The sequence below is a fragment of the Phascolarctos cinereus genome, unplaced genomic scaffold (genome assembly GCF_003287225.1).
Source record: "Phascolarctos cinereus isolate Bilbo 61053 unplaced genomic scaffold, phaCin_HiC Scaffold_2;HRSCAF=192, whole genome shotgun sequence".
Classification (NCBI taxonomy): Eukaryota; Metazoa; Chordata; class Mammalia; order Diprotodontia; family Phascolarctidae; genus Phascolarctos; species Phascolarctos cinereus.
Genome location: NW_027555625.1, coordinates 323,107,181 through 323,120,373, shown reverse-complemented (window position 1 = coordinate 323,120,373; position 13,193 = coordinate 323,107,181). Strand labels below are relative to the sequence as shown.

At 40.9% G+C, this 13,193-nt stretch overlaps 1 protein-coding gene across 9 annotated transcripts in view; it reads left to right on the top strand.

Annotated features, from left to right (window-relative positions):
• The window catches only part of PTPRT (protein tyrosine phosphatase receptor type T), a 1,323,147-nt gene that overhangs the window by 1,123,508 nt on the left and 186,446 nt on the right, over positions 1-13,193 (top strand). For 5 of the 9 annotated variants that reach the window (XM_078150238.1, XM_078150237.1, XM_078150236.1 and 2 more), the window contains one exon: positions 4,208-4,261. The exons of the other annotated variants lie outside the window; for them this stretch is intronic. In XM_078150238.1, coding sequence (XP_078006364.1) covers positions 4,208-4,261 — 54 coding nt within the window. The remainder of the gene's footprint in view (positions 1-4,207; positions 4,262-13,193) is intronic. 9 annotated transcript variants of the gene reach the window in all.

Genomic DNA, 13,193 nt, shown 5'->3' with positions numbered 1-13,193 from the left:
CATTTTCTAACACACTACTCACTCCAGCTTGCCCAAATTCTCAAGTCAGTTAGGATCATTATCCTTCCCAGAAAGGCTGAGGAAAAATAATTCATCTATGGTTTTGTTCTAAGAGCTTTGCTCTTGGCTATTATCACTGGCGTTTCTGGGAGTGGCAAAACATGGAATCCCAATGCTAAGAGTACTCAAACCAGCACCATTTCACCTATTGTATTTCTGGACTCTTTATAAATGTCCCCTTCATGAAGATTTCTATCTAGTAGCCATAGCTGAGCAAAACATCTCCTCTATGTCTGCCAATCTCAGAACCACCAAGATTCCTTTCTAAGCAAAAATCCAAATATGCTGGAGCTTTGCTATCAGTGTAGTCATCATAGAGGGAAATATGCAAAAAGTTGAACCTTTCTTGGAATTCTACTTGAGTCAAAGGACAAAAATGACCTCTCCTAAGTAGAGCTGTAGGCTTGTGAGCAGAATAGTGTATACTAACCAAGATGGAGGGTGTCATGACACAAGGATTAAATCATCAAAGGGAAAGAGTCCCACTCTTCACTTAGGATATCTAGTTTCAAATCTAGGTGGCACAGTAGGTAGACTGTTGTACTTCGTATCAGGAAGACCTGAGTTTGAGCACTGTTCAGACATTCCCTAGCTGTGTGACACTGGACAAGTCATTTAACCTCTGTCAGCCTCAGTTTCTTCATCTGTAAAATGGAGTAATAATAGCACCTACCTTATGGAATTGTGGTGAGGATCAAATGAGGTAACATACATGAAGTGTTTTGCTAACTTAAATCACAATATAAATGCTATTATTAATATGCTTATTATTATTAAAATTTTCACTTTGCATCTTACTGTGATGAGTTGGGAAGTCCCCTCCATAATTCTAAATTGAGAATAGTTGAACTAAATAACCTCTGTGGACTCTTCTAATTCTAGAAGCTATGATTCCAGTTTGAAAGCATCTTAGAGATCAGCCAGGGGGTTAGGACCCAAAGTCAAGGACCAGCAATATTTATTAGCTATTGTCCCAGTTGGTAGGGGTAGAGGAGTAGGGTTAACTATAGGTGCAAAAAAACCCAAAACAAAACAGGAAAGACTGTGACATTGAATCTGAGGGACTGACAGAGCCAGAGAAAATAGTCAAAGGACAAATAGACAAGGAGTCAATCACTGCATGATCCCAAGATGAAATAAAGGAGCTTAATAGAAGGGGCACAAGGGACAGGCAGGACTGACAAAGACTGGAACAGGATCTAAAGCACAACTCCAGAGTCATTCTTCATGAAGACAAGTGTCCTAGCCCAAAGGTGGTGTAATTCACAGATACTTTTAGTTGAGACTCATGAGCCATGCTCATCCCAAAGCCCTGAAACACACAGGAATCCAGACACAGCAAAGCCCCAGTGAGCTGTTAGATTTGGCAAGTTTGGAGACTGCTTCTAACTCAGGAGCTACTACCACAAGGAATGAAATGACTAAGTAGCAGAGGGAAAAGTTTTCATGTCTGTAAAATTCAAGTAGTGCTTTCTTGTTTGGTATCTATACCTCCTATGTCAGTCTTCTGGTCTTTTCCTGTCAGAAAGTCAGAACTCTTCCCTCTCCAGCCTATAGAGTAAGGGCAGCATGGAACACTGGCATGGGCAAGCTGCCCATCACCCTCAGAGGGCAGAACCTCTGTGAATGGTGGCACAAGCAAATGACAGGAAAGCTAGAATCTTGAGTCTCATATGGGGCTTATATGCAGGAGTTAGGAAAGGTATGTGATTTGATTGAAAACTGAGCCTAGTCACTGGGAAAAAAAAATATGAACCCTCATAAAATCATGGGCAGAGTTGCTCTTAGTTTCCCCCACACATACAACTACTATATTAAAAAGTCCCCCTATGAAGAGCTAAATGTCAAATTCAAGGCTAATGGAGAACTAGGAAAGGCAAGCAGTATCCTCAGATAATCCTGTGTTGGGTATTGGGGAGAGCCTAAGGCTTTAGTTATTCAGGAAATATAGGGACTTATTTCAAAATCATTCTGCACAAAAAAGCAGGGAGTGTATCATCTGGGAGTTCATCTTTAAAAGTATAGTTATTTTGTAAAGAATTAAATAGAAAGGCAAAGTAATTTATACTGTCTTACATCTCCTACCCCAAAGGAGCAATAAGGAACCCTCACCTTGTGTGAAACTCTTGTACTAAGCTTTATGTCTCTGGGGTTTCTGATCTGTGGGCTGGAGAAATGGACTAATTAGGGCAGCTTTTCCTTCTGTTGTATTACAAGCAATGAATTAGTCAACCTTTGATCTTGTCCAGATTTCTTACACAATTTTCCCAAATCCACAGCATATAATTGAAGAGTATGCTATATTTAAAAAGAGGGAATAATAAACAGACCAGGGTGCCACTGGGATATGAAATGTTGCACAAATCCCTAAGAGTTAGAGTCTCAAACATATCATATAAGCAACCTAGACCAGTGGTGACATATTCAAATAGAAATGAGGACCACTCTAACTGTACATAAGCATCCCTATGGGCCACACATTGACCCAGAAAACTACATATTAAATTTATCTATGTTCTATTATATTTTATTTATTTTGTTATAGATTTACCAGTTACACTTTAATCTCATTTGGTTTGTTACTCGGGCCATGTGTTTGACACCTCTGGCCTAGACTCTCCTAGAAAGAAAGGCCTTATCATTACAGACAAACCTCTACCAAAAGACTAACTCCAGCCACCAAGGAGGTACCAAGCCTAGCTACAGTATGCAAGAGTAGGCATCGAAGGGTAGTGACAATGCAGGTAACACAGCTCCCCTGGCTCTCCTGGCTCCCCTGGCCTTTTTCTTGTTCATTATAATAGGAAAGACACAGCCCTAGAGAAGTCTCTTGTCGGTTCCTTAAAATGAGGCCCCACCTTTTATTGAGATCTTTCTTGGGAACTTGGGTCTGAATATTTCTTTGAATGCAAACAACAAAATTTCTCCTAAAGACTCCCCAATAATTTCCAACCCAAATGACCAGCAGGTATTGATTGTCCTTCTTTTAATCTTTGTGCCCTTTGCTAACCTTGATGGCATTGGTGCATCATAGTTCAGCTAAAGTCAACTCCACCATTTTCCCTCACCGTACTGCTGCAAGCCCCACCTTTCTCCCTTGGTGTTGAGCTGATGTGAGTTATTTCATAGGTTTTAGAGTTGAAAGGGTCCTTAGAGATCAGGCTTGGTTGTCTATTTCATAACATTAACCTATTACTACTTAGCTTAGACCTACATGAAAACATTAAATTCTATTATTGAAGCATCGTATTTTGATTTTCTTAGCTCTTTATTACCTATCATCTGTAGCATGAGATGCCTCTCCTATTCCCAATTCCAAAGTGCTCCAGGCCCTAGAATGCCTTAATCCCACTAAAAAGCCATCGGGTTGTCTATTTGTCCAGAGCATTACTGCCTCTCTTTATAATGATGATAAATTAGCCAATCAGAAAGCTCTTTTTGCTGTCCAGCATCTAAGGTCTTTTCATACTTCATGGTATGTTTTAGTACATCAAGCACCTACTTTTAATTGGGCTTGCATTCTGTGTGTCAAAATGTTGTTTTCCACAGTGTCTCTCCATAGACAAACTACCTACTCTTGCAACCTGTGATTGGGAAGGGGGAGAGAACCCCCAAATGCTCCAGATCCTCATGTCAGTCCCTTTTGTATCTTTTCCATCATACTGTCCATTCCTTGTAACATTCGGCTTCCCCCAGGCTCTTACAATGTGTTATGCAGTTCCAGCCCAAACCGTTAGCCTTTCCACTTAGGGGCTGGAATGACATTGATATCGGTTTCTTTAATCATTTGTTTCACTTTGATCCATTCTTTTGGCATTAACAACATCTCCTCTTGGCACAACCACCTCTGGGTGTCTACTGGCACCTTCCTGCAGAGAATGGTAGTTTGGGACCAAGAATGTTTGCTTGCCATTTGTATTTCTCAGGGCTATTCATTGGATTGCAGGCACTGTCTGAGATGGAGACTGAGGGTTCATTCATGCCTTCGAATGATACCTTCGTATTCCTTTACTTTTTAATAGCAAAACCTTCAAAGAAAAAAAAATAATTACCATTTTGATCATGAGCAGGCACATTTTTATTTTTCTTTATTTCTTTTCTTCTCTTATGCATGCTGCCTGGGAACTGGTTTCCTTGTTGTTAGCAGTAATGGGTAGGCAACAGGTGACCACGGGGACTCCATTCTACCTCCTGAGCACAGGTGACTATCAGGCCAGGGGAGGGAACCTGACAATCAGCTGCCTGGGGCCCTTTCTCTTGGTTTCTACTTGTCTGGCATATGAGCAAAAGCTAGAGTAGTTCCGTAGTTGTCCTGCCATTTGTGGGGAAAGCAGTACTTTCTCTGAATGTGCTTTATCTGACTCTAGCTTTATGTACGTAAACTGAATGGTACCTTATAGCTCTTCACTATGATTTGTAGGGGAAGGTTTGCCACCCCTGATTTAGATTCTTGGACTTGTGTTCAAATCTGAACACACAATTCAAATATCGTGTTAACCTTACCCTTTCTTCCAAACCAATTTCAGTATCATGACCAAGTTCAATGTGTTCATTTCTGCTCAAAGGCCCCACCTTCCTATACTAAGGAATCCTCATGTCATGGTCAGAGCCCATGGTTGTGGATAATTGAGGGATGGAAATTTGAATATTTCTTGCAGGATAGTCTAGAATGACCATCTCTCTTTCAAGGCTTTTCAACTAGGAAACTTAGTATATCTCAAAGCCTTTCTTGGAAGCTCCAAGAATTTCTCCTATCATACCCCACTTCTGTCCCATCCACATTTCATGATTGTCTTGCCTTCTCATTGGCAAAGGGAATGGCACTTTCCTACCCCTTCTAGTACTTTATTTTCAGGCCTCCTTCCTACCCCATCAGTCCAGAGAGGCCAATTGCACATGAACACACACACCCACACCCACACACACTACATTTCAAGACTTCATGAAAAAGAAAGTAGCTGCCATTTGGGGAACCATGTTGTACTATAGTCATGGGCCTACTTGCATAACAGAGACATGGGGAATGTGGAAATGGGATAGGGAATTGGAAGTGGTATCATCTATCCAAGGCCAAAACAAAGCATTTTAGGGTCAACAGTCCTTAGACTGACGAGCAACAACCTAGCCATTGTCTGTTTCTGATACATTGTAGTCGGAGGGCTCTATTCTTCAAGGGCCAAGTGACATGTTCCAGACATGCCACTGTAGATGACAATGGGCCCCTTAAAAGGCCCATTGTACACAGGACCTGATTGTACAGAAATTATTGTTTTCAGGATCCTGTTTATGACTCATCATTTGCACAGTCCCCATTGTTTTCTGGACTCTATTTAGGTGAGATCAGCAGATGATGCTAAAAACAAAACATGGATCTAATTATATAACATGCCTATTAGTCCTTACCATTTTTTCCTCTTTTGATTGCTTTGAATATTATTCTTTTGACAGGTTTATTTCATCCTATTCTATTTATTTCAAAGTGCATCTCCACATTATTTTTATGGGTTAGATGCACAGGAATTATTCTTTTTTTATAGGCTGTCCCCTTCTAAAGGTGTAGTTTAAAATGTGTATCCCCTGGTGGTAATAATGACCAATATAAATACAAACCACACATTTCTTACTGATAGATATTTCAAGATGTAAGCACCAGCCCCTTCTTTCATTTCAAAGCTAATGGGGGTGGGGGGGAGAGGTAGGGAGAGAGAGAGATTCCATCACTAAGAACATGCTTGTTTGTTCAGCCAAGAACTAAGATGTGTTGGTGCTCAGTGAGCTCCTAGTGTCCCAATGGGCTAGTTAATTAGCCTTTTACCATAGAACTGTCTTTTCCCCAGCCTGTGGCAAACTGGCAGCAGTGAATGTTTACTGGTCTGCAAAACATTTACTACTAAAGGTCCTAACTTGTTAACCAATAAACTTAAACACCTAACTCTTCCTTGGCCTCCTCTCTCCCCACCTCCTCCCATACTCTTTCTGGAGGTAACCTACCAAGGCCATAGATAGTTGGGAAAACTGTCCATGGTAGAATTATAGAACAGTTTCACGTAGTTTAGGAAACCTTGGTCAAAAACACCTCTGCTCTAACTCTAATTAGCTTATCAACTATGAAATTCTCCCCCTAGCTATTCTTCAGCTGAGCTTACAGTAAGCATTATACCCCTTTTAGATAGCATGGTATGGGGCAGAGGTGTCAAACTTTCAGGCTCTATGCCAAAACTCCCAAGTGCTGGCCCAAACTAGATTGAAATGTAACTGAGAAGTGTTTAACAAAATAAATGAAAATAAAACAGAATATAGATAATGTGATTTTGTGATATTTTGCTTCAAGAATCCATTTCTGTTTGAATTTGATGCCACTGGTGTAGACCAGTGGATTTTGAGTCATAGGACCTGACTTAAAATCCTGACTCTAAAACCTACAATTTTCATGATCTTAGGCATGTCACTTCACTCGGTGAGTCTCAGTTTCCTCATCTGTAAAATTAGAATGTTGGATTTTATGAATAATTGTAAAGTCTCTTACAACTTGAAATATGTGATCCTATGATCTTTAATCCTATGAGACACTTCACTCCCTCTGAACCTCAGTTTCCTTATCTGTAAGGTTAGATGAGATAATCTCTGAGTTCTCTTTCAGTTCTAAATCCTGTGACCCAACAGGTTGTAGTCAGGAGTGGGTGGCAGAAAACAATCCAAATCAGCACAGAAATCTCTCTCTGGTTATGGGCATTCTAGAACCCTGAATCTCATTAACAAAAAGAAATTTAAATTAGACTGGGCATATGTGGAATACCCATCCCAAATTTCCATTGCCTATGGAGGAGGTTCTTCATTGTTCCCTATTAAAAATCTCCTTCTTGCTCCCTTCCTTACTCCCAGACTGGGCTGCCAAGATTTTGTTGCATATGAATATCACCCTGTAGTTCTTCTAAGACTCATCCCTAAGACTGCTGTAGTGTCTGATGTTATACTCTATAATATATAATACCATTGGATCTGGTTTATAATTACAGATGAAGTGATCATGTTTGCCTTGTGAAAATACCCAGGAGCTAGGACTAAAGAATGGCAGAGAGAAGTGGGGCACAGAGGGAGATGAGAAGAAAAGGAAGAGGTGAGAGGAAAGGAAAAGAAAAGAGAGGAGAAGAGGAGGAGGAGGAGGAAGAGGAAGGATAGAGAGAGGGAGAGAGAGAGAGAGAGAAAGAGAGAGAGAGAGAGAGAGAGAGAGAGAGAGAGAGAGAGAGAGAGAGAGAGAGAGAGAGGAAAAGAGGAGGGGAGGGGAAAGGAGGAGAGAGGGGGAGATGTGATAGACAAACTGTAGTGTACATCACATCTCCTAAGGCCCAACATACAGATCGGCACATTTTCATCACAAGATTTGTTCAGGTCAACATCAAAATCCTCCCCTGGCCACAGGGTCTTCCAAGTCCTAAATCCCAGCCACAGCAGTAGACTGGGCATGGAAAAGTATGAAATTCCCAAACCACATCTAATTCCATGCCCTCCTTATGAATGCTATTGTATGAGTTTTCAAAGGCAGGCCCTGAACCACATATCTCCACAGTGCTTAAAAGGTTGGCATCAATATATTATCATTGTGAAGGTCCTTAACTAGAGCATCCAAAGCATGACAAACCCAAGGCTATTAATACATTATGGCTGCCGTTTTCTCTAAATAGGTTTTTGAATGAGCCCATATTCAGGAGTCGACAGAATTATTGCTAATATATTAGGACTTTAAATCTCCTTGGGGATGCTGTGTCTCAGTGTCACATGGCAGGGAAGGTTTACATGTGCTATGAGAAAAAAAAAAAACATTTAGGGAAAGGTTAAGAGGGGCCCTGAAGCTGACACTTCATGAGGATTTTTTTTTCCTATTTTCAACATTTGCATTTTCACCTTCAAACACAGACAAAAATTTGTGGGAACAGCCCTGGATTGGGAATCAAGAAGGCCTTCTGACCTTAGCTCTCCTCTGTGACTTTGGAATGGTCCTTTCCTATCTCTGTACTTCATCTTTGACATTGTAAAAATTAGGGTGCAAAACTAAAGGTTTTCTAAGTCACTTTTTAACTTTTTTACAAGCTATGTTGATTTTAACAGATCAATACAAAATATAATCATATTACAATCATGATAAATCATAAAATTTAACAGCTCAATTGAAAACATTTATTAAGCACCTGTTGTATGTAGAGCACTGAAACTTACGTTTAAATCCAAGTTGTGTGGCTTGCTACATATGTGTCCTTGGGCAGTCTCTTCACCTTTTTGTGCCTCACTTTCCTCATCTGTAAAATAAAGACTAGGTTGGACTAGGTGACCTTTAAGTTCCTTTCTAGTCATAAATCTATCATCCTATAATCTTCAGTAATAAATAGGACACAAAACTGATATATGTTGATATATATCCTCTTATCTCAAAGATCTTCCTATCTAGTGGTGGTAATAAGACACAAAACAGATAATGAAATAATACTGAACAACAAATTCATTACAAAATTGTTTTGATAGCCTAGATTTTGGGAAGAAAGCCACTACTGACAACAGGGTTAGGGTAAGCTTTCTGGAAGAGGTGGTATTTGATTTGAACATTAGAGGATGGATCAAAATTCAGTTGGCAAATATAAAAGACATTCCAAGCAAAAGCAGTCCATTTGGACTGGAACACAGAGTATGTAGAAGGAAGAAAAGGGGGAGAAATCAGGGAAGGTAGCCTGGCACCACCCAACATAGCAAGTAGTGCCCTCCACCTTCCCTCTGCCTACTTGCACCCACTGCTCAGGCTAACACTTGAGCTACTGGTGTCTTGTTTTAAGGTCATTTCCCCTCTTCCTTGCCCCCCCCAAAAAATGCAGTTACTATGGGAATTCTTGTGATGCTTTCTGGCCACTTTCTGTGCTCTTATACCAATATTAAAACCTGTTCTCTTTCTCCAAGTGTCCTAATAGCTTCCCTAGTCTTGAGGATATAGATCTGCTCTTAGTGGAAATTCAATGTTTCTTTTTCCAAAAAAGGAAGGAGGGGGAAAGGGTGAGAATAAAAAAAAAATGTTTTCATGGTGGATTTGGCTGGAATCTCAGCAATCAATGGCTCTCTTATTGTAGTTTCCATTATTCTTGCTCAGTTTAGTAGCACTAATCTTAGCTCCTCGCTGTGTATTTACCCTCATTCTCCCACTGACTTTGCTCCTGCTCGCACTAATCCCTTTTATAGATTCTTCTTTCTGCTTTCTGGACCTACAGCGGCATGCTTGCTCTGTAAGTGTAATTTGGCTGGAACCTGATCTAGGCAACCATTTACTCTGCCTGCCCCTTCCTAGCCCTCCTTTCAGAGGTAATACAATTGTCTCTCCAAGGCTGTATTTATAGAGAGTAAATTGGATAGGATTTAGAAACACCTTCTGGCGACAGAGGGATAAGAAATGACATCCAGAATGGATGAACTGTCCAATTCTCATGAATGATTTTGAGAAGGGGACAGCAAGTCCCCTCTGGCTGATCTACCCCTTCCAGCTCTCTAGGAGCCAACCACAAAATCTGTGAAGTGAGGACAGGAGGCGGGGGTAAGGTGAACTAGATGAGGCTGTCTTCAGTGTTTCTCTGTCCTCCACTCAGTGTGTTTATACTACCTCAGTGTGTTTTTACCCTCTCTGTTTCTTTCCATTCCAAAATTTCTTTGTACCTTCAGTATCCCCTGAACTCCCTTGGTGCCCTGTGAAACTACTCTCATTGTCCTGATGATTTCTTTAGAGTCCTTCTTCCACCTCTCCATGGTACTGGATTCCTTTATTTTTAAAGAGAGCTGCCCAGACCCTTTCATGTAGCATCCTCTCCCGTCCCTTCCCCCTTCATGCTCCAGACTTTCCTCCTTCCCCCTTCAAGCAACCCAGAATTGCATAGAATCTTTTAAGTTGGAATGATCCTCAGAAGCCTTATAGTAGCACCCATCTGTAAATTACAAAAACCCTTGATAATTGCTCCTTTGGCTTCTATTGGAAGTGATAAAGCCTCCTGAGCTGGACCATTAAATTATTTGGATGACTCTGAAATTAGGAAGTTCATCCTTACATCAAGCCAAAATCTGCCCCCTTGGAACTTTGTCCTGTGGTGGTGGTGCTCATTATCATGGTTTTCCTCCTCCTCCTCCTCTTCCTATTCCTCCTCTTTTTTATCATCCTTTTTCTCCTCTTCCTACTTGTCATTGCCCTTCTCCACAACAACAACAATACTAACAATATTGGTTGTAGTAGTAATAGTAATAATAGCAGAAGCAGTCACATAACATGAAATTACAGAACTTGAGATTTGAACAGGACCTCACAGAGCATCCAGTCCAACCAGGCCTGAAAAAGAATCTTCTTGATTGCATCCCTGCTGCAAGTCCATACAGCCTATGCTTAAGAAATACTATTGATGAGAAAGAAACTCTTTATTTCCTGAAGCAATTCATTCTACATTTGAACAGTCCTTCACTTTAGGACAGCCTGTTCCACTTTCAGAAAGGCCTACATTAGAGAAAGTTGGGAGTATGGTAACGTGGAGTCAGGGCTTGTCAATAGTACTAGAAGCTTCAAAGAGTGATCAAGAAGAATGAGGACTGAGAAAAAGTCATTGGATTAAGCAGTTAGGAAGTGGTTGGAAACCCTGCAGAGAGCAGTTTCAGTTGAGTAATAGGAGGAGGCAACTAGGTGGCTCAGTGAATAGAATTAGAGTTAGGAAATGGAGTTAGGAAGACCTGAGTTCAAATCATATCTCAGACACTTACTAGCTATGTGAACCTGGACAAGTCACTTAACCCTGTTTGCCTTGGTTTCCTCATGTGTAAAATGAGCTGGAGAAGGAAACAGCAAACCACTCCAGTATCTTTTCCAAGAAAATGTCATGGACCTCACTGGCATGCTATGGCCCGTGGGGTCACAAAGAGTCAGACATGACTCAACAACAGACAATAGTGTTGGAAGCTAGACTGTAGAGTATTGAGAAGTGGTAAAGACGTGGAAGCAGGTAGTACATATGAAAATTCAAAGAATTTAGAAATGAAAAGGAAGAGAGATGTAGAATGAGAGCTTGAGGGCCTGACAGAGTCCAGCAAAGGTTTATTTAATGTTTGGGTTGATATGAACACATTTCTAGTGGGACCAGAAAGAGATATTAGATGGAGAAGGATTGAGAAATAATACATGGGAAAACTCTTGGAGGAGGAAGGAGGTGATGAAACCAAAGAAACATGTTGGCCTTGGCAGAAGGGGACACTTCCTCTGAAACAACAGTAATATCTCTGTGTCCCTCTCCCATCCTCCCACCAAGCCTGCCTGGGGAGCTTTTTCCCCTCTTTTACAAAAGAACTTTAGTCCCACTGTCCACAAGAAACCATGAAGATGTGAAAATAAGGCAAATCCCTGCACAAAGAGATTTAGGGTTCCTCTCCACCGAGATTTTAGGCAGCAGCTGTGCATTTACTCAGTGCTCTCTAAATTCTCCATCCACCACCAATCAGATTCAGCCTGGGTCAAGGATGTGTGAAGGCTTAAAAGAAGAGAGGCAGGAGGAAGGACCACTGGCTAGAACCTCTCATCCATTTTATAACAACAATGGTGTCGCTGCCCTCTAATTCTTAATAATTTAATGAGTCAGCATAATTAGGAATGTTTGTGGCATAATCATTTCTAAGAATTGTTGGCAATTACTCTGTCACGAATGGTACTATTATAATCAGAGCACCACCTGTGTTAGGTGGAGTATAGACAAAGGGCTTTCTGTGATCCTCTAGTAATTACATATTATTGCAGACAAGGTCATGGGCTTGATCCACAAGGCAGGAAGGTCACTTAGCTTCTAACTATTCGCTAACCACTTTCTATAACCTGGCCCCCTTCACCCTGACCTACGATTAATTCTTAATCCTGGCTGTAGACTGAGTCCTTATTTCAGCTGTAAAGTGAACATTCAGCCTCGGACTCAAAATAACCCCCACATCCTCATCACGGACTAGATCCTGGCACCGAGGCTGACCCCTGATCCTCGCCTAAAATTGGAACCTGTCTCCGGAGATAGACAGAGTGAACCTTGATCCTGACTTCATAGTAAGCCCTCACCTCACCCCAGGCTGACCCCTAAATCCTGACCACATACTGATTTTGAAACCTAGACTATAATTTGAACCTCAATTCAGAGAGGCAGCATGGCATAGAGCATTGGATTTGAAGACAAGAAGACCTGAGTTTGAATCTTGCTTCAGGTCAGTGTTACCTTGGTGACACTGGGTAAATCACTTCTCTAATCCTTAATTTCCTCATCTGCAAAATGGGGATAGTAATAGCCTCAATCTGACTGGGTTGTTTAGTGAGAGAATGAGCTTTGCAAACCTTAAAGTGCTAAATAAATGTCCAGTTGTTGTTGTTTGCTGTTATGGCCCTAAACTGAGGCCTAGTCCTAGACTGAGCAGCACCAAACCCTGACCCACCCTGATCACATATTGGGCCCTGATGCCAACCTCATATAGAACCCTAAATCCTGTCACCTGACTGAACCCTGGCCCCAGGGAACCAGGGAGTGAAGGACTCTCACTGAGAACAGGTGGATAAACCCAGCTCTACCAGTAGATGATGAACTGAAAAAAACTTTCTTTATCAGCAGTAGTCAAGAATTTCACTTTGGGATGTATGGCACTGACATTAGAGAGCTCCAAAATACTTTAAGAGATCTCTTACTCAAAAAGCCAGATTTATGAACGTCATTTTTTTTTTGAGGGAATACAGTGTGATTTTCGTTTCTACAAAATTATAAATGTTTCTGCTAAATAGATATCCTGTCTGGCTCATTTAAGATCACCCAATTTACAGAAACATGATTTTTAAATCTCATTAAATTTACTCAGTAAAGACAGATATACTGGTAAACATAGCTGTTTGAATTACACATCAGGGCTGGGGGTGGAAACTTTTGCTTGACTGCCCGAAATACTTTCAAATAATCCATAAATGTTATTCCCATTTTAAAGACTTTTTGGTTACCTCAATTCCAAGACAAGAAAGAGGATCTGATTTACAAGATCAAAATGTATCCCATTTCCTCCCCCATTAACTTCAGTACTGTGATAAAGCAGAGGTACAGACAGTTCACAAAGAC